This window comes from Ptychodera flava, chromosome 20 (assembly GCF_041260155.1).
Source record: "Ptychodera flava strain L36383 chromosome 20, AS_Pfla_20210202, whole genome shotgun sequence".
NCBI lineage: Eukaryota > Metazoa > Hemichordata > Enteropneusta > Ptychoderidae > Ptychodera > Ptychodera flava.
This window is the reverse complement of record NC_091947.1, coordinates 2,275,332-2,299,440: the sequence shown is the minus strand read 5'-3', so window position 1 is coordinate 2,299,440 and position 24,109 is coordinate 2,275,332. Positions and strand designations below refer to the sequence as shown.

General features: G+C 38.8%; 1 protein-coding gene across 3 annotated transcripts in view; it reads right to left on the bottom strand.

The window, feature by feature from the left end:
* Positions 1–2,622: 2,622 nt before the first annotated feature.
* LOC139119743 (5-hydroxytryptamine receptor 4-like) overlaps positions 2,623–24,109 on the bottom strand; it is a 54,155-nt gene continuing 32,668 nt past the window's right edge. For all 3 annotated transcript variants that reach the window (XM_070683620.1, XM_070683619.1, XM_070683618.1), the window contains exon 2: positions 2,623–6,654. In XM_070683620.1, the coding sequence (XP_070539721.1) occupies positions 4,808–5,980 (1,173 nt within the window). In that variant the 5' untranslated portion in view covers positions 5,981–6,654 and the 3' untranslated portion in view covers positions 2,623–4,807. The remainder of the gene's footprint in view (positions 6,655–24,109) is intronic.

Genomic DNA, 24,109 nt, shown 5'->3' with positions numbered 1-24,109 from the left:
CCCTCTCTCTCTCTCTCTCTCTCTCTCTTTCTCTCTCTCTCTCTCTCTCTCTCTCTCTCTCTCTCTCTCTCTCTCTCCTCTCTCTCTCTCCTCTCTCTCTCTCTCTCTCTCTCTCTCTCTCTCCTCTCTCTCTCTCTCTCCTCTCTCTCTCTCTCTCTCTCTCTCATATATGCATCACTTTATATGTCTGTAGGTGCGTAGATAGATACATGGGTTCGTGTTAGTTGGAACTTTGAAGTCGCACGTCACGAATGGTCATTTGGTAAGGCGGTGCCTGAATCGGCGCTTAGAAACAGTTCATGACCTATACTACGGTGAGTGTGTCCCGCGTAAGTCATTAAACTTTGAAGCAGTAATGGTAGAAACTAGCTAATTAACAGTTGTTGTGAGCCTCAACGAAGATTATAGTGACCTAGGCATCGTAATACATGTCTTTGTCCAGGCATCGTAATACATGTCTTTGTCCACATGTGTTATCCTTATCAACGGTACGACGATTATGTTTATGATTCATGGTTCCCCGTCAGAGACAAATCCCAGCTTTAAACGTATCTCCTACCACAACAACCTACTATACCAAAGAAGATGGTGACATACCAGTCGCTCATTGAGTGATAAATCTTGTGACGTTACAGGCTTATGAATCAAGTCGGCCAACTTCCTAGTTTCGAACGATAAAGCACGAACCCGGCCTTTTTATGATCTCGGCGTTTTTATTGAATGTGTTTTACCATCAAAATGTATACTGATTTCTTTTGTGCCCATTTCACAAAAGCCAAACGGTCATCGCTCAGAATTCCGCACCGTACATTTATAAGACTATTCGCCTTCCTCAATTCGTCCACTGAGCGGACTTTGTTGCATGCGAATATTTCATTATATGCCATTGCATGCGGGCACTGTCTCGATTCTCCAAGTTCAGCAAACCAAGGTTTTATAATGAGATTTTCTACTGTCGCCAATTTCCCCATCAGAAGCGAACAAAATTCATGACATTGGATTTGTTGCTAATCGCACGTTCTATTTCTGGTATGGCGTCTTCGCAGCATGGCCGAAACTACCGCTCTTCTAGCGGTAATTGCCTCTATAAAAAGATGCTTTTAATCGTTTCTTCGTAACAGTAGACAGATAAACCCCAAGTGAGGAATTGATATGGCCGTCTTTCAGGGTAAATTTAAGTCAAGGCTGAAATAAGTGAAGTGGAAACTTCGTCAACTGATGGAACAAAGTAGCCCCTCCTCACGAACACAGATTGGCTTCGTTTGCGTTGAGTCTGTATATACTCTTCAGTAATTATCAGCAGTGTGAGCGATATTGTTGACGCGGAATCGACAAGCCTGGTGCGCTGTGGGCTATTTCAACGAACGTTACCGAATTGGTTTGACATTTACGCTGCTGATTGAACAAGTATAATCACATAGTACATCCATGGCATTATGATGATCTAGATATGATATGTCTGCAGATGAATCTGGAACATTTTAACAAATATGACTTTATGAAAACGCATAGTGCCAGTCGTGTCTTGATTATATAGAGGAAAGTCACTTAGATATCTATCTATACATATGCTATATCTACGTAAGTCTGTATTCAACTTCATTCCCCCTCTCCAAAAGCCATGGTCGAGTCCGTAATATACACCAGGCAAGCTTAGCCTTATAAAAAGTCTCTAAGCAGAGAACATCGGCAATAGTAACCACTCTGATAGATTTTTGCGCAAGACAATACAAGGGCAAGAAACCTGTGATGACCTGTTGGTATGCACCTTACAGATAACAACCCCTAGCCGAATGCTTGAAATAGTACCGAACTGACTTGAATAGGGACGGCAGTGTTATTGATAAAAACAAGTCCATCATGCCAACACGTTCCAATTATATCACCATCGTAAGTGTCAGAGAAGTTCGTTGCAGGAATTTTATCAACAGGAAAGCGATTTGAAGTAATTCGTCTTTCAATCGTGTTGTTATTGTAAAAGGATGCCCTCCTGGACGCGGCCATCAGTCTAGAAGTTTCCCAGGATTGCAGAGTTTACGTTGAGAAAGCGCTAATAGTTTATCTATAAAAGCGTGTGTTATCAATGTTCAGTTAAACTTTGAACAACGTTTGCAATATGATATTCATCATTATTAACCCTAGCTAAATTTTCTCTTCAAAATGTTTCAGGTCTCTATAAATGTGAACATTCCATTCTATAAGTCTGAACGATTGTCTGCAACTCTTAAAATTCTACAACGCCATTACAAAGTTTCTTTTGCCGCGTCTCGATTACCAAGTGCGCAAAATCGAAACGTGTACACGACTCCTTCACTTACAGGCTACGGGCTACAGTCGACGTCTAACATTTCGAGTGTGGTCCAGACCTGCTGGTGGCTTATCACATGCCCGATATTGATGGGGCAAAGAACATCAGAAATTACAACAACGCTGATCCAAGAGTACGGCCATAGTAACTACAAAAAACCCTGATGCGTCCTTGGTTTGGTCACTGACGTGTAGTAATGTCTGTTCTTGGCGCCTTGCCACCTTTAACTGCACGAGTAATTTGGAAAATTGTTAACCATGATGACGCCAGGAGTTGCGATCTTTGCCTTGAGAAGGGAATAGAATGCCATCATATCAAGATAAATGTATACTTTATTGCTTGAACTTTGCAAAAACCGGATATGTACCACATTGATGTAATATATTATAGATATATACATGGAATTTCCTGTTTATACATATCATTACACAATTATCAAAGGTTTCAACGATACAGAAAGACACTCTATGAAATGGAATCAGTAAAATACAATTTACATGTAAATAAGAAATTTAATTGAAAAATACATACACATCGATCAGTTCTGCTATTTGGTTCTCTGAATAAAGTTTCCTATAATTTGTAACGGAAATCTACACGAAATTGTCTTGCATTATAATCATTTTAAATATACATATTTAACAGAGTACAATGTACGTTGTTTCTTTCTGTTTTTATACGCTGTGTTAAAGGAGGGAGGTCGACCCATCTAGCCTGTAGCTTTGCGTATGGGACTCATACAAAAGGTATGTTGCTATGCGCAACATATCCAAACATCCGAGTCTTGGGCATATCAACAATTTTAAAATGGCGACCGAAGCAGCGTCATATGAATGAAAGGGACGAAACCAAAGTTTATTTGTCTAGTCTTACATTGATTGGAGAGCTACAAAACTGATGAACTATGAACATGCATCAAATGCCGAATTGCTTCACATTTGCTCGACAATTGCCATTTTCTTGAAAGAGGTAATGTCTATATCAGCAAGAAAGTCGCGACAAGACTCCGTCCTTAAAACCTCTTCCTATCAGAGAGCGCTGTCAGTTCGTCCAAACTTTCGCACAATCTTATGTCTACTTTTAGAAGAATGGGTTTCTTTAAAGTGGTGTAACTGTATAATAAATGTTTTAGTATCATCACATTGATGATGTCTTACCCACTACACGTACAGTACGGAGAATGTTTCGTTTAAGGGTTTTCTGAACTTAAAGGCATAAGTTGGAACTATAAATCGACCCGAAGCAGAGATACCCATCGAAACAAGACTCAACTGGAACTCTTTTTTTTCAGACAATTGTTCGGCGATGGCGAGGGGAAAGAAAATGTAAGCCTTTCGTTTATTTTTTTTCCTTGATTATTTTATCCATATCAAGTCTTGTCAAACGGACAAATGTGATGATTAGATGTCGAATCGATTTAACTTCACCGGTGTCAACAGAGTGAAACACCTCATGCAAATATCCAAAATTAGTACCAATGGCGTTCAAAGTATCTGCCATCAATCTGTATGAGTCACTGAAGTTTACCTGCCTTTACTCATATTTTGATGAAGTAAAACATCATCTTGATTCGTGAAGCACACACAGAAAAGTTATGCTACTCTACCGTCTGACGTCATCATATTCACTACGGACTTCTATTATTTTGTTTGCCAATAATCGAGTCTTAATGTTTTGCAACTGAGGAGAATAAGTTGTTTTCATCATTTAAGTTCTTATTTCACAGATCAATCATATGGACATATTCTATTTTTACTTTCTCACAAAACAATTTTTGCACCTACATGTTCAGCGGTGACATCTCATAAAGTAAGGCATGCATAACGTGCTGTGCACAAACAAGTTTTGTTGATCAGTTTACCACACAGGTGATATCAACAGGAAGCAAGGGCAGAGCTGACACGGACTCTCTTTTTAACGCGATCGTAATGACCAATAATAAATTATAACCCAACTGATCTTACAGCTTTGCCTAGTACATGAAGGTCAGCGACAGGGGACGCTCTTCAATAAACAGATTCGCTTTTGTCAGATCTTTTAGCCACTGCCGTAAATCAACAACATAATTGCCTTCATTACCCGAGTCGCTAAAATACCGACTGCGTTCCAGTTGTGAGTTCAGATCGCACGAAGTTCATGTCAGGCCATACAGAGGTATTTCTTAACTTCCTTGTCAGACAATAATGTTAGAATACGGAAAGCGTACAGTTTATTGATGTATTCTTCCCTGTATATTTGATACTGCACTGTCTGTCGTCGGATACGTAAACAGTAACACAAGCCAATAGGTAATTTCTTTTGCAATGCAGCGTTTACCTAACCTTTTGTCCGAGACGTCTCGCTTCGATGGCTGGATGCTGATATGATTTCTCAGGCTGTTAGGTTTTGTAAATGGAAGGTCGATGTAAACGCTGAAATTCGTTTCAATTCGTGTGTTGTATATTGCCTATCACTTAGCATACACAGAGGAGGCTGTGCTAAAAATATACTTGGTCACAATTAGGAGCGCCTCTCGTGAGAAGTTATCGTTGGGTCGAACTCTGCAGCCGAACCTTTGCACACATGACATCGCAAGAGGCGACTGAACGCCCTGCGAAAAGTCCTGTTAAAGAAAGCATATAGGATTGGGTTCAGCATAGAGTTGGTGTAGCCCAGCCACGTGATCGGCGGCCACACTTTTGGGCTGATGCAGAAATCACAGAAGGGATCAATGATGTTCAGAACAAAAAATGGACACCAGCACACAGTAAAACAGCCCATGATTATTCCAAGAGTCTTGGCTGCTTTCTTCTCCGCTGCCAGAGACACGCTCCCTCGGCCCCCACTCTCGCCATTCCTTGCGTTATTCCAGTTGGCTGTCGCTCTCTCCAGACTCTTGATTTGCGCTGCTTGCTTTCTAGCTGCCCTGAATATGAACAGATAAGCAGATGCCATCAGGATACACGGAATGTAGAAGGCTATGGTAGACGCCACGGCCGCGTACGGTCGGTTGACTAGGAAAACGCATGAGTTCGGCCCGGTGTGCTGCTTCACCTCGGCTATCACGTTTTCTATTCCGAGCGTGTTCCAGCCCAGTAGTATCGGGATGAAAGAAATCAACATGGGCACCACCCAGCAGGCGGCGAGCATCACCGCCACCCGCCGTGACGTCATTTTAATCGGGTATTGAAACGGGTTGCAAATGGCAGAGTACCGGTCGTAGGCAATGCAGGACAAGTGCATTATAGAGGCTGTGCAAAAAGCGATGTCGAACGAAATGAATACCAAGCAGAAAGTGTCGCCGTACATCCAAGTCTCCGTGACGATGTAGATAGTCGAAATAGCCATCACCAAACAGGCAACGAGTACATCGGCGATGGCCAAAGAGAATACAAAATAGTTGGTGAGAGTTCTAAGCGATGGAAAAATAATTATTGAAGTGCAGACTAGAATATTTCCGACGATCGTGGTCAAAATTATCAGACTAAGAATAAACCCGATGACGATCCTCTCGGCAACATTAAAACTCCCCGGTTGCACGCCGCCCGACACTGCCCAAGTTGAAGCGTTATCGTTGGTGATCAGGAATGGCTGCCTTGTAGTTTCCAGCTCGACGACGAACACGGCGCTGGTTGCCGGCGTATCGCTCGACTCGAACACATACGGCAAGCCGTGAATGTTGTTCGTGCTCATTTTTGCGATGGTGGGAATGTACAATAAAAGTTTCCGGGTGTTGGACTGAATTGATTGTCTGGTGTCAGGACCCGTACTTTCGAGTCGAAATTTAAATAAAAATGGGCTGTTAGAATATTCCTTCAGTTGCCGCTCAACTGCAAGATACTGATTCAGTTTGGAGAAGCTGTCCTTGCAGTCTTCTACGTCCAGACGTCGCTTTATGAATGATCGGCCTCTGAAAACCTAGCTAATTATCGATGATTTCCAACGATGGGATTGGCTCCTGTCTGTGAAACTCTGTCGTCCGTTATTCATCGGATTTGACGAGCAGCCATTAGTTATCGCTTAAATTCTCCCAGGCGAGGACCGGGCCCGGATTAACGAGGTGTCATCTGTAGTGTGCTCAGAACTGTTCGTCGCCCGGCTCTCAAGACTAGAATGTCGGATCGTTGACTGCGTGGTGTCCGATAACATCGGGACTATATCGGTTGCGGTACATTGAAAATCGACACGCCTCATGTAGTGAGAAGCGCGTCACCCCGGTGACCTTAATGACGGCTCTTACGCCGTACAGTGTGTGTAGTTTTAACAGCGGCCTTGCTCGCACTCTCTCTGAATAGATTCAAATGCTGATATGCTCTGAAGAACCATCGTTTGGGTCAATATCTGTCCTGGCCCTGCCGTTATTGTGTCTGTAAAATGAATCAGAGGAAGAAATACAAGTCAGTGGACTTTGCGCCAGAACCTTTGTAGGTCTGAGGGAAAACTTGAATAAACTGGAAACTATAAGCACTAATGTCCGATGTCTTTTAAATAACTTCCAATAATCGTTGATGATATACGCCCAAGAATAAAAAGGTATTTGTTCCTGGCTAGAGATCTATTGATGCAATTGTTTTCGATATACTTCTTCTTCTCCTTTTCCGAACCATTTAATACAATAGTAGTTACTTTTACGTAGTGTAACATAGTTCCTCTTCCATTTTAGCATTAAATGGGCGTGGAGTGTCAGAAGGCAAAAGTTTCACACCCATAGCTTGCGTCAATCTATATTTGCTTATTTCTGATACGACACAGTAAATCATTTGACTGTGTGCTAGCAATCTGTTCAGGAAAACAACAGTTAGGGTAATTTTATCATAGGACAAAGGGACGCAAAGCAGATGTTATATTAGCATGACAAGATACAAACCACTCTTTAGGCCTATGCAGATTCCCCCCCCCCCCACACACACACCCCTTTCCCCCCGCTGAGAGACATTTGAAGAGTGCTTCCGAGACTATGGAAGTAAGCGTGGGTAAAGGCGTGCATTTCAGAGATTGCCAAGACTGCAATCGATAATATGGAAGATATTAAAAGCGAAAAGTTGTGGAGGTCAAGCAGATTAGAAATTGAAATAGCTTTCTGGGGGTTAAAATGCTTCTGCAGATTACAGTAACAGAATCTCGCGAGGGAATGGTTTTGCTGGAGCCAGCCATTCCAAGGCTGCCACCATCGGAGTCCCAATCTTTTTTGTTTAATTTACAAAGTCGATAGGCAATCATCGCCACGGGAAGTCATCAATGATAAGTCCTCCGCTCTCTCTCTGAGATCTCTGCTCTCTTTAGTTTGCTCTGACCCATACGCCTCATCTGAAGTCATTTTCAAACAACAGAACGAAAAAAGAGGACGGCGCCTGCCAATCACAACTTTGAATTTTCTATCTCGTGCCAAAGCATTTTTTCAAGGCAATATTTCCCATTAAATATTGCAAGAAAACCCCTCATACTATATATTTTCAAAACCCACAAAAATCTAAAGGTTAGTATTGTAGCAATCGTTTACGCGGAAGAAGACGGGTTACATGTTTTGTGGGAAGAAACCTCAATTTTCGTATTAATAATTAAAATTAATTTAATTCAAAAGCTTGACCATAGATTAAATCATAATTAAATCTTTCATTTGAAACTAAAGTTAACACAGAGAAAATCTCGACAGTATTGCTTTGCTTTATCTTTTCTCATTTCTAAATATTAGGAATTGAAAGACTGACATTCAGAAAAATCACGATCAGCAACTTAAACAGATTCTAATCCTTCATGTAAGAACTTTATTGTGAACAAAATCATCGTTATTTATTGTAATATTTCAATCATGAAACGAAAATTTAACAAAATTTGGCAAAGCTGGAGTGGATATTCTCTCGAAATGTTGAAAACGGGAGAAAGAGAAGCCAGAAAATGTTGACTATAGTGATTTGCATAATAATTTTCAGAACTTTAGACTTCTTCAGTTTCTTTACCAACTCACGACTGCATGTCATACTAAAAAGTAAAAGCTATGAATATTAAAATCTTGGTTTGACAAAATACTGAAAATTGAATGACTCTTTATACAAAAATGATGATGTTGGGAAAACAAACAAGCAACAAGCAAAAACCGCTAACACACAACGCCCCTTAGATAAGAACGCATATTCACTCTGTACACCAACAGTGACCATCTCAACCACAAGCAGAAATGCATTTATATCTCAAACGATATAAATAGTTCTGAAATATTGATATTATTAATAAAATTATATCGGTATTTGACCAGGGCTGAGTTTCCTTTCCGTTCTGCAATACTTTGAAAAATCACAGCTGAACTGGTACAACAGCGTTTAACTTTCCTTTCCGTTCTGCATTACATGGAAAAGTCTCCGAACGCCTGTGATTTACTGTCGCTTACGGCGCATCCGAGATAGTACATGTGTATATAAAGGGAAGGTTGCCAACTTCCCACTACCATACGGCAAAGCAGAAAGGAAAATCAACCCTGTTGAACCCGTTTAGGGATTTTTCAAGTAATGTAGAGCTGAACAGAAGCTCATCCCTTATCAAATACGAATACTATTTTATCAATAGTATTCATATTACATAATTATTCATATATTTTGCGTAGACGATAATTGCCTTTTCACCCTAGGTCTCAATATTCTGCGCAGAAATGATGGAAAGGTGTATTTACCGACCAGTCTTTTTTCCAATGTCAATGAAATATACCTGAATTTCGTTTGTTTTTATTCTGGCAATTATGTCGAACTGAAACGATGATAAGCTCATCAGCGCAATAAAGATACCGTTTGTCAAGAAAACATCAATTCCTTAATGCAATGAAAGTGTTGATTGTCTAGAGAATACGATCAGTGAACCGTAAGATTGTAAGTGATGAAATTCGTGATCAAAATGCTGGGCTAATTTCATTACATGTACATGTGTTTGACCTCTTCAACTGATTGTGTCATCAGAAAAGTGGACATTTTAAAGTAACACGAGCCTTAGTGCGAATAGTAGTGTAACCCTTCAATAATATTGTTATTTCCGTTATCAGAGTTGCAGCGGTGACCGAACCCTCGGGACCGACTGATTCTAAATATAGTAGACAGCTTGGCTCCAGATTTGAGTTTTTGCACGCCAATACTGATTACGATTAAATTCGGTGATGGAGCAGATTTGTATTTTTTGACACTTTTGGCGATTAATTCTCCGATTACAAACAGTTTTATAAATGCTATTGCCTTTTGCGCCCCGTGCGACGAGAAGAAAACTATTCTCATCTAATTCTGTAATTTCTAACTGACATTTATGACGTAATCGTCTGAGATTTCTCTTTTCGCGTGGTTATTAATAGGTCGCATGTTTAGTCACCGCATGTTGCCAGCATTCTTATAGCAGTGCCAGGCTATCATTTGAGTTTACTATTCCTATGTTGCTGAACGTAGTCCTGTCGACGTGAGCAGGTATATATTATTAATACTCTGTCCCTCTGTACTAGCTGAAATAGTTTAATTGTTTCGAAGAATATAAGGGAGCCTTCAGTAATTACAGGGGGGTGGGCCGGGGAATTTCGCTAACACCTGTACCGTAAAATGTGACCCTCCCCCCAATCCTCCTGTCTAAAATGTGACCCTCCCCCTTGTCTGACATTCTAAAACTTGACCCCCCCCCCCAAACCACTGCGGTATTCTCCCCGGGAATAACTAAAACAGTATCAGCTAATTTACATAACAATTGGTTCAATTGTTATGTTAGGGACAAATTACAGAGGGGAGGGCTGGTGTTTTTGGAGGGACAGTCGCAATTTATCACGCAAGAATTTTTGAAGAGATATGGTATTTCATACATTTTAGGGAGGGTCACCATATTTTGTGCAACTATAAGAAGGCAAGATGTAGCTGATTTAGTGCTTCATCCAAAAATATCAAATCATAATACAAGGAGTCTATCAGGCAAATTATTGACAATTTACCCCCACAAAACATGCTATATCTGTATTTATATATGTTTGATAATGTATTTAAATGTACTTTGCTTGAATAGGGAAGTAAAATGAACATTTGGGTACAAGAAATTGATTTCTGAATTTCATCTAAAAAGTTGGTTCACTATCCATGGTGTTTATGATGAAATTATGAATAGTTTTTTCCAATACAAAAATAGGTAAATCTTTGCATTTGTGTACTCTTGATTATTGATATTAATTTTCTTGATTAGACTAGAGTGGTTACAAGTCTATGGTTGTGTAAGAAATTTAATTTTGGAATTTCACCAAATGTCATTCAATACACTATGCATTGGGGTCTATGATGAAACTATGAATAATTTTTTTTCAGTACAAAATTAGATAAACCTGTGCATTTATGCATGCTTGATTATTTAGATTATTGTTCTTGATTAGACTAGAGTGGTTACAAGTCTATGGTTGTGCAAGAAATTTGATTTTGGAATTTCACCAAAATGTCCATACACTATGCATTGTGGTCTATGATGAAACTATGAATAATTTTTTTTCATTACAAAATTAGATAAATCTGTGCATTTATGCATGCTTGATTATTAAGATTATTGTTCTTGATAAGACTAGAGTGGTTACAAGTCCATGGTTGTGCAAGAAATTCGATTTTGGAATTTCACCAAAATGTCGATTCACTATGCATTGGGGTCTATGATGAAACTATGAATAATTTTTTTTCATGACAAAATTAGATAAATCTGTGCATTTATGCATGCTTGATTATTTAGATTATTGTTCTTGATTAGACTAGAGTGGTTACAAGTCCATGGTTGTGTAAGAAATTTGATTTTGGAATTTCACCAAAATGTCGATTCACTATGCATAGGGGTCTATGATGAAACTATGAATAATTTTTTTTCAGTACAAAATTAGATAAATCTGTGCATTTATGTATGCTTGATTTTTAAGATTATTGTTCTTGATTAGACTAGAGTGCTTACAAGTCCATGGTTGTGCAAGAAATTTGATTTTGGAATTTCACCAAAATGTCGATTCACTATGCGTAGGGGTCTATAAGTGTGTGCGTATTTTGTTGGTGATTTCCTATTCAGGAAATATCACACGGACAATCAAAGTTTTGGCCATAATATCAGCTTCTGTCAAAAGTGACCCTCCCCAAGATAGGTTTATAAAAAGTGACCCTCCCCCTTGAACTGTTTTCTAAAAAGTGACCCTCCCCCCAATTCCCCCGGCCCACCCCCCTGTAATTACTGAAGGCTCCCTAAATGCGTACTTGCTAGCATATATGCGTTTGCTCACATTGTACACTAGCGTGTAAACAGCCTTTTGGCAGAATGCGTAGAGTTATTGTCACACTTAACGAGTACTAAATGACACATAAGGAGAAGAAACTGCCTATTTATGAGACAACAATGATAATTTCACAGAGTAAATAAACTTCACTGATATATAACAACTCTTTATGAGAAAAACATGGCCAAAAAGTACAGGTCATATCATCAAAAAGCATCGGCGCGACCCGGCTATCACGTTTCGAGGGATGTAATTTCAAAATTTGGGGTCACGTTTTTTTTTCTCGGGCCTCCAGGCTACAATCAAACAATAGCCGTATGTACTAATGTCCTGACTTCTCGTTTTCTTACAACCCTTTCACCGACTGAATTTAGATTTGGAGAAGCCATCAATGGTCTTTCACATCTGTACCTGCCTACATATTTTTTTCCAGTTTGACTTTTCCTTTATCTCGGGGTGAAACCGATCATAAATATGAAATTATATTTATGGCGGTGTGCCTGAAAGGGTCGCTAGAATCACCGATAATTAACATTAAGAAGAGACCATTACTCAAGACTGTCGACGCCATTGTAAACAATACCGCGACGGTTGGACTGGCTAACCCATCGACAACGTTGACTTTAAGCCAGTTGGCTCGCTTCCCTGTAGGCATACGTCATCATCGATCGCCCTCTTTGTATCAAGCATGTGTATAGATATAACAATTTTGTCAATACGCACTTACGCATAAATATCACATACATGCATAAATACATACACACATACATTCATACATACATACATACATACATACATACATACATACATACATACATACATACATACATACATACATACATACATACATACATACATACATACATACATACATACATACATACATAAATACATACATACATACATACATGAGTCACAACTACTGAATGCAAGCAAAGTTATACCGAGAAACAGTACGCTTGTAACAAAATCGTCCACTGTCTTGTACGTCTTGTACGTGAAATCTTGCACTCGATGGACTTAATCATCAGCAGCATCAGAGTACACACAGAAGACGGAGCGTGAAGGGAAAAAATGCTGACAGAGCTATATATAGTAACTGTTAATGTATAGCACAGAATGGCAGGACAACATGCTGTGCTTTAAATAAACTTGCTGGATTATAGTCTGGCATTCCACAGGTGACGATGATGACAAAGACAGGTGCCTGGACTGGTCAAAGTTCAATCAAACACTGAATCAAAACAAGCTCTGATTGGTCGATTGCATGGTCAGTGGTTATAATGGGCTTGGCTAAATGTCGCATTTCATCTGTTTATAACATTGTAATTAAGAAGTACAGATTAGTCAGTTGACGAGTGAAGTGCCTAAGAAGTGTACGATATTGATGTACAGATACGTTCAGGTCACAACACATACATAGCCAACTGTTCACTAGAAAACTATTGCACTGATCGAGCATGCTTTACTCCAGTTCGCAATGCCGTAGATCCAAATGACTATTTTTCTGAGACAAGAACCTGTGTGATAGACGTAACTTTGTAGTTTTAAACACGCTTGGATCACAATCTGTATCATTGGTAATATTTGCTAGACGTGCTGGTGAAGGAAGAACTATTTCAGCAAGTCTGTCACCCGTTGAGAAAAAAGTATTTCCGTAAGAACATTTTGAACAATCACTGGCATAAGCGAATATGATGAAAACGAAAGGAGAATGACTGGGCAAAATTACTAATCGTCCGTAGAGTTTGTGAAGCAAACTGCAAAACTACATGAAAAATAAATGCTGTATTATTATTATTATTATTATTATTATTATTATTATTATTACAAGTTTAGGGGCTATAAGTATTATATAGAAATCTAATAACAATTTATTGAAGCTGTGGGAATTCTGAAAAATAGGAAAAAGGTGTTGTTTATTTTAATTTTGTCAATAGGGGTGACTTCTAATTGTCGTACGTATATTCTCTCTGCCAAGTCAGATAGGTGTTTCTTTTGACATCACTACCCTTATGAATATTCATAAACTTGCAAAAACCAACAGTCGTCTCTGGCAGCGCGCGCTCACAGCTGCTGAGCTGCACAGCGTAGCCTTTGAACGCAGGCCCATCGTGGCAGTCGTGGGCGCCCACAAACAAGGCACAGCGACTGTGGAGAGTCTATGCCAGTAGAATGTTAAATGTCTTCAGCGTGGCATTTGTAGTTGTGGCGAAAACCATAAACCCTCTCCCTGTGCTGACGTTGTTGGGTTTTATTTTGTTCATGTGCATTTACTGTAAGCGATCGAGGAAGTTTTGGGATGGAAATAGAGCAAAAGCATGAGTTTTTCCGCGAAATCTGTGCTGCAAATATAACTTCACGCATGCGCACTCGTTTGCCAGTGTAGTCTGCCAATATGCGCGTGAATGTGTCGTCTGTATAATCTTGTCGTTGAGCTTTGCATGTTGACAGAAACTGGAATTACTGCAGAGAATACTTTTCAGGAGATCACAAGTGAGTCCCTAAGGTAACAAGTAGGACGTTTAGGAAATCCTTTCAGAAAGTTCACGCCGCCTGTGGCCATTTTGTGGAGTATAAGCTTATACGAACCTGGACCGGAGCGACGGTATACAGTATTTCTACTGTAAATATTGCCAGATAATATGCGATGGAATTTTGCGTTTCACGTCGTTCAATCATTCAGATGGAAATGCCGGCCTTCTCCAAACTTTGAAAAAATCAGGGTGACTGACTTTGGCTAACTCTTGTATAACAATGACGTAATTTAATGAGAAGACATTTGTATTCGAGCTCGGCAACATTTTTTTATTTGAGAACTCTCATCATGGCGGATTCACTGAAACAGTGAGTATTCAACAACTTTTTCCTATGTCCATGTAGCACTTGTGCAAAAAATAAGCGAGTCCACAGGCCTTTGGCGAATCAATAAATGCGTTTTTCACCAAGCTGAAAGGTTGAAAGATGCGTCCGTCACTTTGGGACGAGCTAGATAAATGCAGTCAAACCCAGCTGGGCGTAGAAATTTGCCATAGTATGACTTTGTTCTGGAGACGACCGGCCGTGCGGTGGAACTTTGCAACAAAGTTTCTACATCTGAACTGGCGTACTTGAATGACAGGCACAGGAAACGATGGCCAATAAAAATGCATTCTCGTTGCATTTTGATAATAATGTATCAATCACAATGACACGGAAATTGTGCCTCCTCCCAACAGAAGGGCCAAGGTCTATTTTTAGCCCTGCTACAGTATATCTCAGTGCTGAAAATGCCATATTGTTGTCATGTTGTCATGGCGACTTTTAAAATTTGCATACAACTGTGAGAGTGAAACGGCTTGTTTATAGGTCACAAAACTTTTGAGTCCCACTGTCGTCCATTACACCTTTCCTTGGGCATTAAAGGTGTGCAAGTATACACATCAAAAGACTAGAAAATTCACTTCAAGGGCAAACCTTGTAAAATAGCCCTTTCTTGTCTGGTTAACGAAAAAGATACCCCTGATCTAAATATATGCATGGGCTACCACCAGTGTCACCGGCCTACCACATTCAGAACATGGTTGCCCAAGTGGACTACCAGGGAAAAAAGTTTATTTCGAGCCCTGGGCAATATTAAACATGAAACATTTAACTTGTAATATTTCCCCTTGTCTTGGCCTGCTGGGTTTAAAAAAATGTTTAAAGGTATACAGGGACCATGTTCAAATTTAGCCATTGCTACCATGGAAAGGGGAGATCTAGCTAATCATCAGAATCATAGAGTTTATGGGGTCACGCCAGGTCACACAAAAAATAATGCACCACTACATGGCCATAATTTTACTTTAGTTAAAGAATCAGAAATAATTTGTCTTCATTATTCTTCCTAGAATGAGGCAAAGAAATCAAAATAAATTATTATAAAATGAACATTATTATACGTCGTTAATTATAAATCCATAAATAAATAAGTACCAGTGAATTATGTTTTAAATAAAACAAAAAAACTGTTATTGCTTCTGATAAATAATGGTACATTGGGAAATAAGGGGAATTGGGTTCATAAAATTAATTTGAGATACAGATAGAATTAATTTTAGCACATAAAATTAATTTTAAGGCATAAAATTAATTCGATGAATGCATAATAATTGGTACTATACTCTATAACACTTAATTGGGATGACTGCATGAAACAAAATTAAAAATGCTTGAAAAATTTTTCTGGTCTATATAAATTAATTCAAACACACTAAAAATAACGGAAAACAATTTTGACAAGAATGGCCTCAATGTACATTATCTTCATTATTCTTCCTAGAATGACGGCAAAGAAATTACAATTATTATTATTATTATAGAACAAACGTTAAAAGTTGTTACTTAGAAATCCATAAAATAAATAAAAAACAGTGAATTATGTTTTAACATAGACCCACTCAAGGGTCTATTGTTTTAAATAAAAAAAAGTTGTGGTTCCCAAATAGGTTACCATGGTAACATAAAACAAAAATGAACATTGAGTTCATGCTGTGATAAATACACTTAGGAGAGCATTTGCATAGTTACTAGGATTACTTTTATTGGAATTTTGAAAAAAAATGAAAGTTTAAAACGCAAATAGGTTGCTATGGAAACACAGGAGAGGTAAAAATGGATATCATATTTTGTCTTTCTAACCTAAAATAACCCTTTGGTATAATATTTCTGTTGATTTAATGGATTTTTACACTGGATATTTGGTCTTTCTAACCCAAAATATCCCTTTGATATAACACATTCTGTTGATTACTGGATTTTAGGTGGAATCTTTGGAACACCGGTAATTTTTACTCCTGAATGGTTGCCATGGAAACATCTAACATTAAAATGAGTGTGATTTTTTTTGTGTGTGCTAACCAGAAAAACCCTCATTATCAATTTTTTACATCAATCAATAGTTCTTTAATAGGAATTAGGGAAAAAGTAACATTTTCAATCCCAAATTGGTTACCATGGCAACTCGAAACATTAATATAAGTCTGTTTTTTGTGTTGTCTGACTCAAACTCCCCCACTAGATAATTTTCATAACAATCAAAGTAACTTTTCATGGAATATTAGAAAAACTGGAATTTTCAACCCCTAAAATGGTTACCATGGAAACATGGGGCAGTGAAATCGATATCATATTTGGTCTTTTCGACCCAAAATACCCCTATGGTGAAGTTTTCATGGAAATTGAACCTATTATTATTCGCATTATTATTTCTATATAATACTTATATTAATTATTATTGTACTTGGGCCTCAGCCCAAGTACATTTGTTTTCATTCCGTGGGAAAAAACTCTGTAAGGTATAACCATTTCTGGCTGAGACCAGGGAGGGCAAAATGTCTTGGCTTCATCTTTCTTGGCATAATAAATGGCGTAATGATGTTAACTGAATGGAAGTGCTGCTCTCAGCCAGTCTTGAATAAGTGAGATGTGAATATTACTGAATGCTTCTCTATCTGAGTTTTTGCCACAAAATCTTCTGAATATAATCAAAATGTGCAATGAAAATGCAAACAATTAATGCACCCTCCGTTTCCTAGGCGATGGCACGACCCTTGCTACACCCACTGGACGAGCCAAAGTGGGAGGTGTAATTTCAGTTTGGTCGAACAAGAGGGTTCGAGACCAGAATTCAACATTTAAACTTGAAACATGTTTAATCGCTGACAAGATGTGGACTAGTGTTAATCAAAGTAAAAGTGTGGAAAGGAAAGGTTTTATATCCCGGACACAATGAAAAACATTACGACTGGAAACTGTACCCCCAGTTGAGAATAGTAATGCCCACAGCGATGGAGAACACTTATCCTTGAGCTGAGAAAACTAGGCCATCATTTCGAAATAGAGCTGCAGATTCGAGAAGCTCGTTCAAAATAGCTAGGTACACCCCATATAAAAGGGGTGGTTTCGAGTTTTGAGGTCAAATTTCGCCTCCTTCATATAGAAATCGTACGTTTGTTTTTCCAGGAGAACACACCATTTGACACAAAATTTGCATGTAAAGGGGTCGCCAGTAAGCACGTGGTCAAACCTGGCATAAGAAACAATATGAAATGTTGGGTAAAGCCAGTCCAAAATAATCTGATTTGAACTTTTGTGTTTTGTAGTTTATACCACTGCAGTAAAATTACCTTTTTTTGACAACATCACACAATATAATACGTTTTGAAACTGAATACTCCGACGTATTCTGTGTCTCCTTTGCTAAAAAATACGGTATGCCGATTACCATGTAAGGAGATGATGACGTCAAGACAGATTTGTAGTGCGTTTGGTCCTGGATGGTGCACGAAGTTTTGTCAAGGTAGCTTGTTTATTTATTTCCTAAATGGGAGAGATTAGGGTCGATCTAAACAAAGGCCGAAGAATGTTATGATACTCTAAGCGAGCTGAACTCTAACGCGATTGGTTGGATAATTTGGAGGATGTCTAGAATGATCTCGTTTCATTAAGATTATTTGGCGGTCAGTATTGAATTTCAACTGCGTCACAAGTTTGCGAAATGAGTATTCCGAACGGTCAACGAACGGTATTTTAGAAATCTGGAGACATGGCACATCGCATTTTTATTTTAGTATTTTATATTTTACAAAAGATTTAAGAAGCAATGATTTTGTCGAAAATTCTGAAAAAAAAATATAGGAAGATTTGATCGCGATCACATTTTCACTTGGGGTCAACTAGCCCTGCGTACGATGCTGTATGTTCCGCTACAGCTAATCGCCCCGCTAACCACAGCCCTGCAAAGACCCGTACATAGGGTCGGTGACTTCAAATCCATTTTGGGACTTGACGTAAAAAGCCAAATTACTGCCGAAATTCAGCGTTCTTGGGCCCAAGTCGTATCCCAGCCTACCTCAGCTACTCGATCGCTTCCAAAAATGACAGTCTTTTATTCACTTCTCGTAAATAACCGTCGATGTCGGCAACTCTCTCGCTAGCCCTGCGTACGATGCTGTGTGTTAGCTGTAGCACATAGCGTCGTACGCAGGGCTAGGGATCAACATGGGGTCGCAGCCATGTTGCCTCAAAACTTATTTCTGTCTGCACTCAAAACTCAAAAATGTCGGATATGAACCTGAAAAATCGATGCAATTTTGTCAAACTTCGGCGAAATTTCAGCCTATAGACAAAATTTCATCTAGGTAAGGTAAATTTACTGAAATTTGATCGACAAATAATCCTGAGCTTGAACGTGACAGCTCGCCTTCTCCGGGAAGTCAAGCATCCAGCTGCCCATACACAGTTGCCCATATGGCCAGGTTTATGAGATTGTTTTCAAGCGACGGCGGCAGACCGTGCGGGGTTCTGGATATGAACCTACCGCCGGTGTAGCTGTAATAACTGTTGCGTTGTTTTTAGTGCCCACGGACGAAGTCCTGGGGGAGTTATAGGCTTGGTCATGTCAGTCCGTCCGTCCGTCCGTTCACGCAGATATCTCAGACATGCCCTGGTCAATTTCTTTCAAACTTTGCACAAGAATAGTACCCAACCCCATACAGATGCACGTCGATTTGTTTCACAATGCGATCGAATTTGGCCGTGTTAGAGGACTTTTTAGTTTACACTTCCATAGACTCCCATGTATAAGGCAGTTCTCCATAGACTCCCATGTATAAGGCCAAGAAAAATAAAAATTTAGTTTCTCATCGTATTCATTTTGCCTAAAGGATGCAGTGACACAGTTTTTTGTCCCCACGGATAAAGTCCAGGGGGCTTATAGATTGGGTCATATCCGTCCGTGAGTCCATCAGTGAGTCCATCGGTTCACGCAGATATCTCAGACATTTTGACAAAATATCATATGACCTTGGTGACCTTTGACCTCAAATATACATTATTGTCCATAACTCAGTAACCACAAGTGCTAAACCTTTCATATTTGGTATGATGGGACACCTTATGACGCCACATATTGTACCCCATTAATTATGCGCATATCTAATTTTGAGCGAGCCAATAGAACTAGAGATCTGATTTTTGGTGTATAGGGATAAGTTAACAATATAATTTGTTTGACAAAACGTCACGTGACCTCAATGACCTTTGACTTCAAATATATATATTTGTCCACAACTCAGTAACCACAAGTGCTACATCCTTCATATTTGGTATGATAAGACACCTTATGACACCACATATTGTACCTCATTAATTATGCGCATATCTAATTTTTAGCGAGCCAATAGAGCTAGAGGTCTGATTTTTGGTATATAGGAATAACTTAGCAATACAATTATTTTGACAAAATGTCACGTGACCTCAATGACCTTTGACTTCAAATATATATATTTGTCCACAACTCAGAAACCACAAGCGCTACACCCTTCATATTTGGTATGATGGGACACCTTATGACAACACATATTGTACCTCATTAATTATGCGCATATCTAATTCTGAGCAAGCCAATAGAGCTGGATGTCCGATTTTTGGTATGTAGGGATAACTAAAGGGTAGAAATCTAAATATGCCCATCTAAATATTAGACATCTACCATCGAGAACAAAAGAAATTTGCTGTAATTTGAATATTTAAGGAGTTTAAGCAATTTCCACTATAAATAAAGAATCCCTGCCTCAAACTCCACAAAAGTTGCTAGACATACTTTGCCGTTGTCATGCCATTGCTTCGTTTAATAACCAGTTAATCAAATGCCTAATTGACAGGAGGAAATTCAAGACCATATTTGAATAGTAGTATATATTGTCCTCAAAATTACTCGATCACGGCCCAAGTACTCATTGCCTTCAGCAATACTGCCTTGTTATTATTAATATTATTATTATTATTATTATTGTTATTGTTATTGTTATTTATTATTATTAGCTTTAGAAATTAAAAATATGAACAGAGGTATTAATTTAGATAGTGATACCCGCGTCTCCATTTTGTTGTACGCTGATGATATTGTTATATTGTCAGATAACGAGAATGATATGCAAATGATGTTGAATTGCATTAATGACTGGTGCAACAAATGGAAACTTAGTATCAAATGAATAATTTAAGGAGTACTGTAAATGTTCATATAGGTGAGATTTTATTAGGTTATGCAGAAAAGTATAAATATTTAGGTACAGTCATTCATGAATTTCTTGATTATACCATTACTGCCAAGGTAATAACTCTGCGAATAGAGCAATTGGCGCGTTAATTGCAAGGTTCAAGAGGTTAAAGAACATGGGATTCAAAACCTACACAAAAATGTATGAAGTCTGTGTACTCCCGATTCTTGATTATTGTTCAGGTGTTTGATGTTTTCAAAAGTTTGATTCATGAGAGGCTGTTCAAAACAGAGCTCTGAGTTTCTGTCTGGGAACTCATAGATTTTCACCACATCCTGCAGTTACGGGTGATACAGGATGGCACTCGTGCATTACAAGGAGATGGATCAACATGTTAAAACTATGGAAACACTTATCCAGTCTTGACGGTAACAAAATCACAAAGAGAGTATTTTTGTGGGATCATTCCTTGATTTGTAATAATTGGTCGTCAAATATTTATCGCATCCTGCAAAAGGTTGACTTGGATGAACAGATCCTTTTTTATCTGGATTTAGAATTATTTAAGGAGAAGCTTTTGTCACATAACAAAGCAGAGTGGTTCGAAAATATGCAACATAAACCTAAATTACGTACTTATATGAAAATTAAACAATAGAATGTTGTGGAGGATGAATGCCACTTTGTATTTGATTGTCATCAATATAAACAGTTAAGACGTATGTGCATTGGAACAATTCTGGACACAATTAGGGATAAACCTATCATAGATAAACTAAAATACCTGTTTTCTAAGCCTGTTAGGCAGTTTGCAAAATTTGTTAAAAAAACATTTTATAGACGAAAAGAAGTTTTGTATATGTATTTCCCTTACACTCATCTCGTGCTCACTCTCACTCGTTTGTATGTTTTTATGCTTCTTTGACACCTTCAACTGTTTGTACTGTATAAAAGTTAATTGAATGGTGACTTATAGGCCCATTGGGCTAGGCAACTCACAGAGTTGCAAGTCACAATAATAAGCAATTACTGTTACTACTTACTATTATTATTATTGTTGTTGTTGTTGTTGTTGTTGTCGTCGTCATTGTTGTTGTTGTCGTCGTTGTTGTCGTTGTTTGTGTTGGGCTGGTTTTTTTTTGGTTTTTTTTTTTATCAGTCCATCATCCAACAGGCGTTAGCCCAATTCCAGGATGAGGTAAGCATAACCCACTAACCCCCAATGGAGTAATGAGGAGTAAAGTGCCTTGCTCAAGGGCACAACACCGTGCCAGAGTCGTGAACTCACCGTCTTCCGACAGTGAGTCCATTACTCTGGACCTACCGGGTCTTGAACCGGGTCTCGAACCCACCATCCTCTGATAGTGAGTCCGTCGCCCTAACCACTGGTCCACGGGTTCGAGGCCGTTGTTGGTCAATTTCTCAGCAAATCCCATGATCATGGCTTCGTCAAAACTTTAATAACTTTAAGACTATGTCACGACATGATGAAACTCGTTACGCCATATCGTTGCTTAGTATCATAGCTCTAATAAAACTTTTCGATTCATGCATTGGTGAAGCTTGTTAAATTGTTATAATCTGTCAGGATAAAACTCACTAACGAACCTTTAGGAAAAATATATCCACTGGACTCGGAACAGGGACGGTAAGAAGGAATGATTAGGTTTCAATTCTTCGTTTTTGTTAGCAAAGACGGGATTTGCAAAAGGACTACAACTTTTACTACATGCAAATGACTTCAATTTAAGATCAACCAAACAGAACTCTTCTGTTCTATGCGATTCCGACGAGCAACTGCAGTTAGTTTTGATTACGACAATAGTAATACTGCAGCGCACATGCCAACAGTAACGGTCCGTCCATGTACGCAACACTATAGAAGATCAACTGGTGGTATTTCACAATAAAGGAAAGAATTTTATTGAAAGCTTCATTGGCGGCAACTTAGGCCGTATTTCCCTTCACTTTTGCTATGTCCTGTGAAATACAGAAATCTGATCCCGCTACACTCGAATGACCATTTCCGAATCGTAATGCCTCATGTTGAACTTCTCTACTCGACATTTATGTTTGCAATGCCCAATTGTTATTGTCGACGATTGAACTTTGACCTGGACGGGAATTTAATTGCAAAAGATAGGGTCGCATATCATACTTGATCTGTTGTGTATTACGTGGCTAATACTCTGTATCTAAACATATCATCACTTCGAACGAGAGAAAAAGAAAACTTGAGCTTATTGGATTTCTTGAGCAAGATGATGATGAAAATGCTGTCAGAAGTTACAGCTTTCGCTCCATTTTTGTATTAAAACAGGTAATCAGTCTGCTTGACTGACTGACTAACTGATTTATAGACGGATTGAGCTGACCTCACTATCCTTTATGTCTCCCTTCGGAGTCCAACATTTTACGTGAAGAGCATCAAAGGTCACATGTTTTTACCCTTAAAACTATCTACTGTTACATGTTCACTCGCTAAAACGGAAGGAGGAAACAGCAATTTGTATTCACAGTCATTACATTTCATTTGAGGGGTGAAACGTTATTTTTGAGTCATTACAAGCCCATGGAAAGCAACTTACATGTTTACAACAGGTGCCAGCCATCAATACATTGGGTACATTTATTATGGTGAAGAACTTCCGTACATTGAACATTTCATAACACAAGCTATAACTGTGTCAGCTTCCACTAACTCTGTATACTGGTAGTAATGTATGTTAAATGGATTTGCCCCAAGTTTGTGAACTTTTAGATGTCAAAACAGGGTAGATCGAAGGGATACGCATTAGAAGACTATCGCGTTGTAGAGAACGCAAAATTGCCGGACTGTCGCGTAGAATAGTAGACCTCAGTGTCCGCTGGAAAATAGCCGAGCGACTAGTGGCAGTGTATAGTAAGCTTGTCTAAATAAAGAGAAAATAGCCCACATGATTACGTTAATTACCCACTTTAATCCCCCTTATTTGTTATAACAACCCATTAAAACCTCGGAGGATTATTGGTCTGAATAAACAACTCGTTAACAGCTCGTAAAGTAAAGCTGTCATTGAGCTGTTTAATCAGGACGATAATCCTCCGCGTTATCGATGGGTAACAGCAAACACTAGCTGAGATTGGGAGTTATGTGGGTACAGTCCCTAAATAAAACAGGAACTGTTGGGTTTTGGGGTGCAATTAATAGACATTGACCATTAAACATGTTCTATATATTATCGTCATTTATCACAATAAAAAATATATGTGTAATATTCAAAGGTCCCAGTGTGTTATCTAGCACAAGATCATGGTAATCACTAAGTGTTAAAGCGCAGTGGTCGTCGCGCCGCGCTTGCGTGGTTTTTTGTTGATAAACATAAATTTTTGTAAACATAAGTCTTCTCAACTTCAATAGGAGTGAGATGGGAGCAGTCCCCCACTTTGTTAAGGCCTTTGTAAGACTCAACATCATGCAATAGTAAATATTAAGATCGGAAACGAACTTCAGCGGTATAAACTCGTGTAGAGCTACGAACATTGGGACACTACACTCAGCACATTATGTCG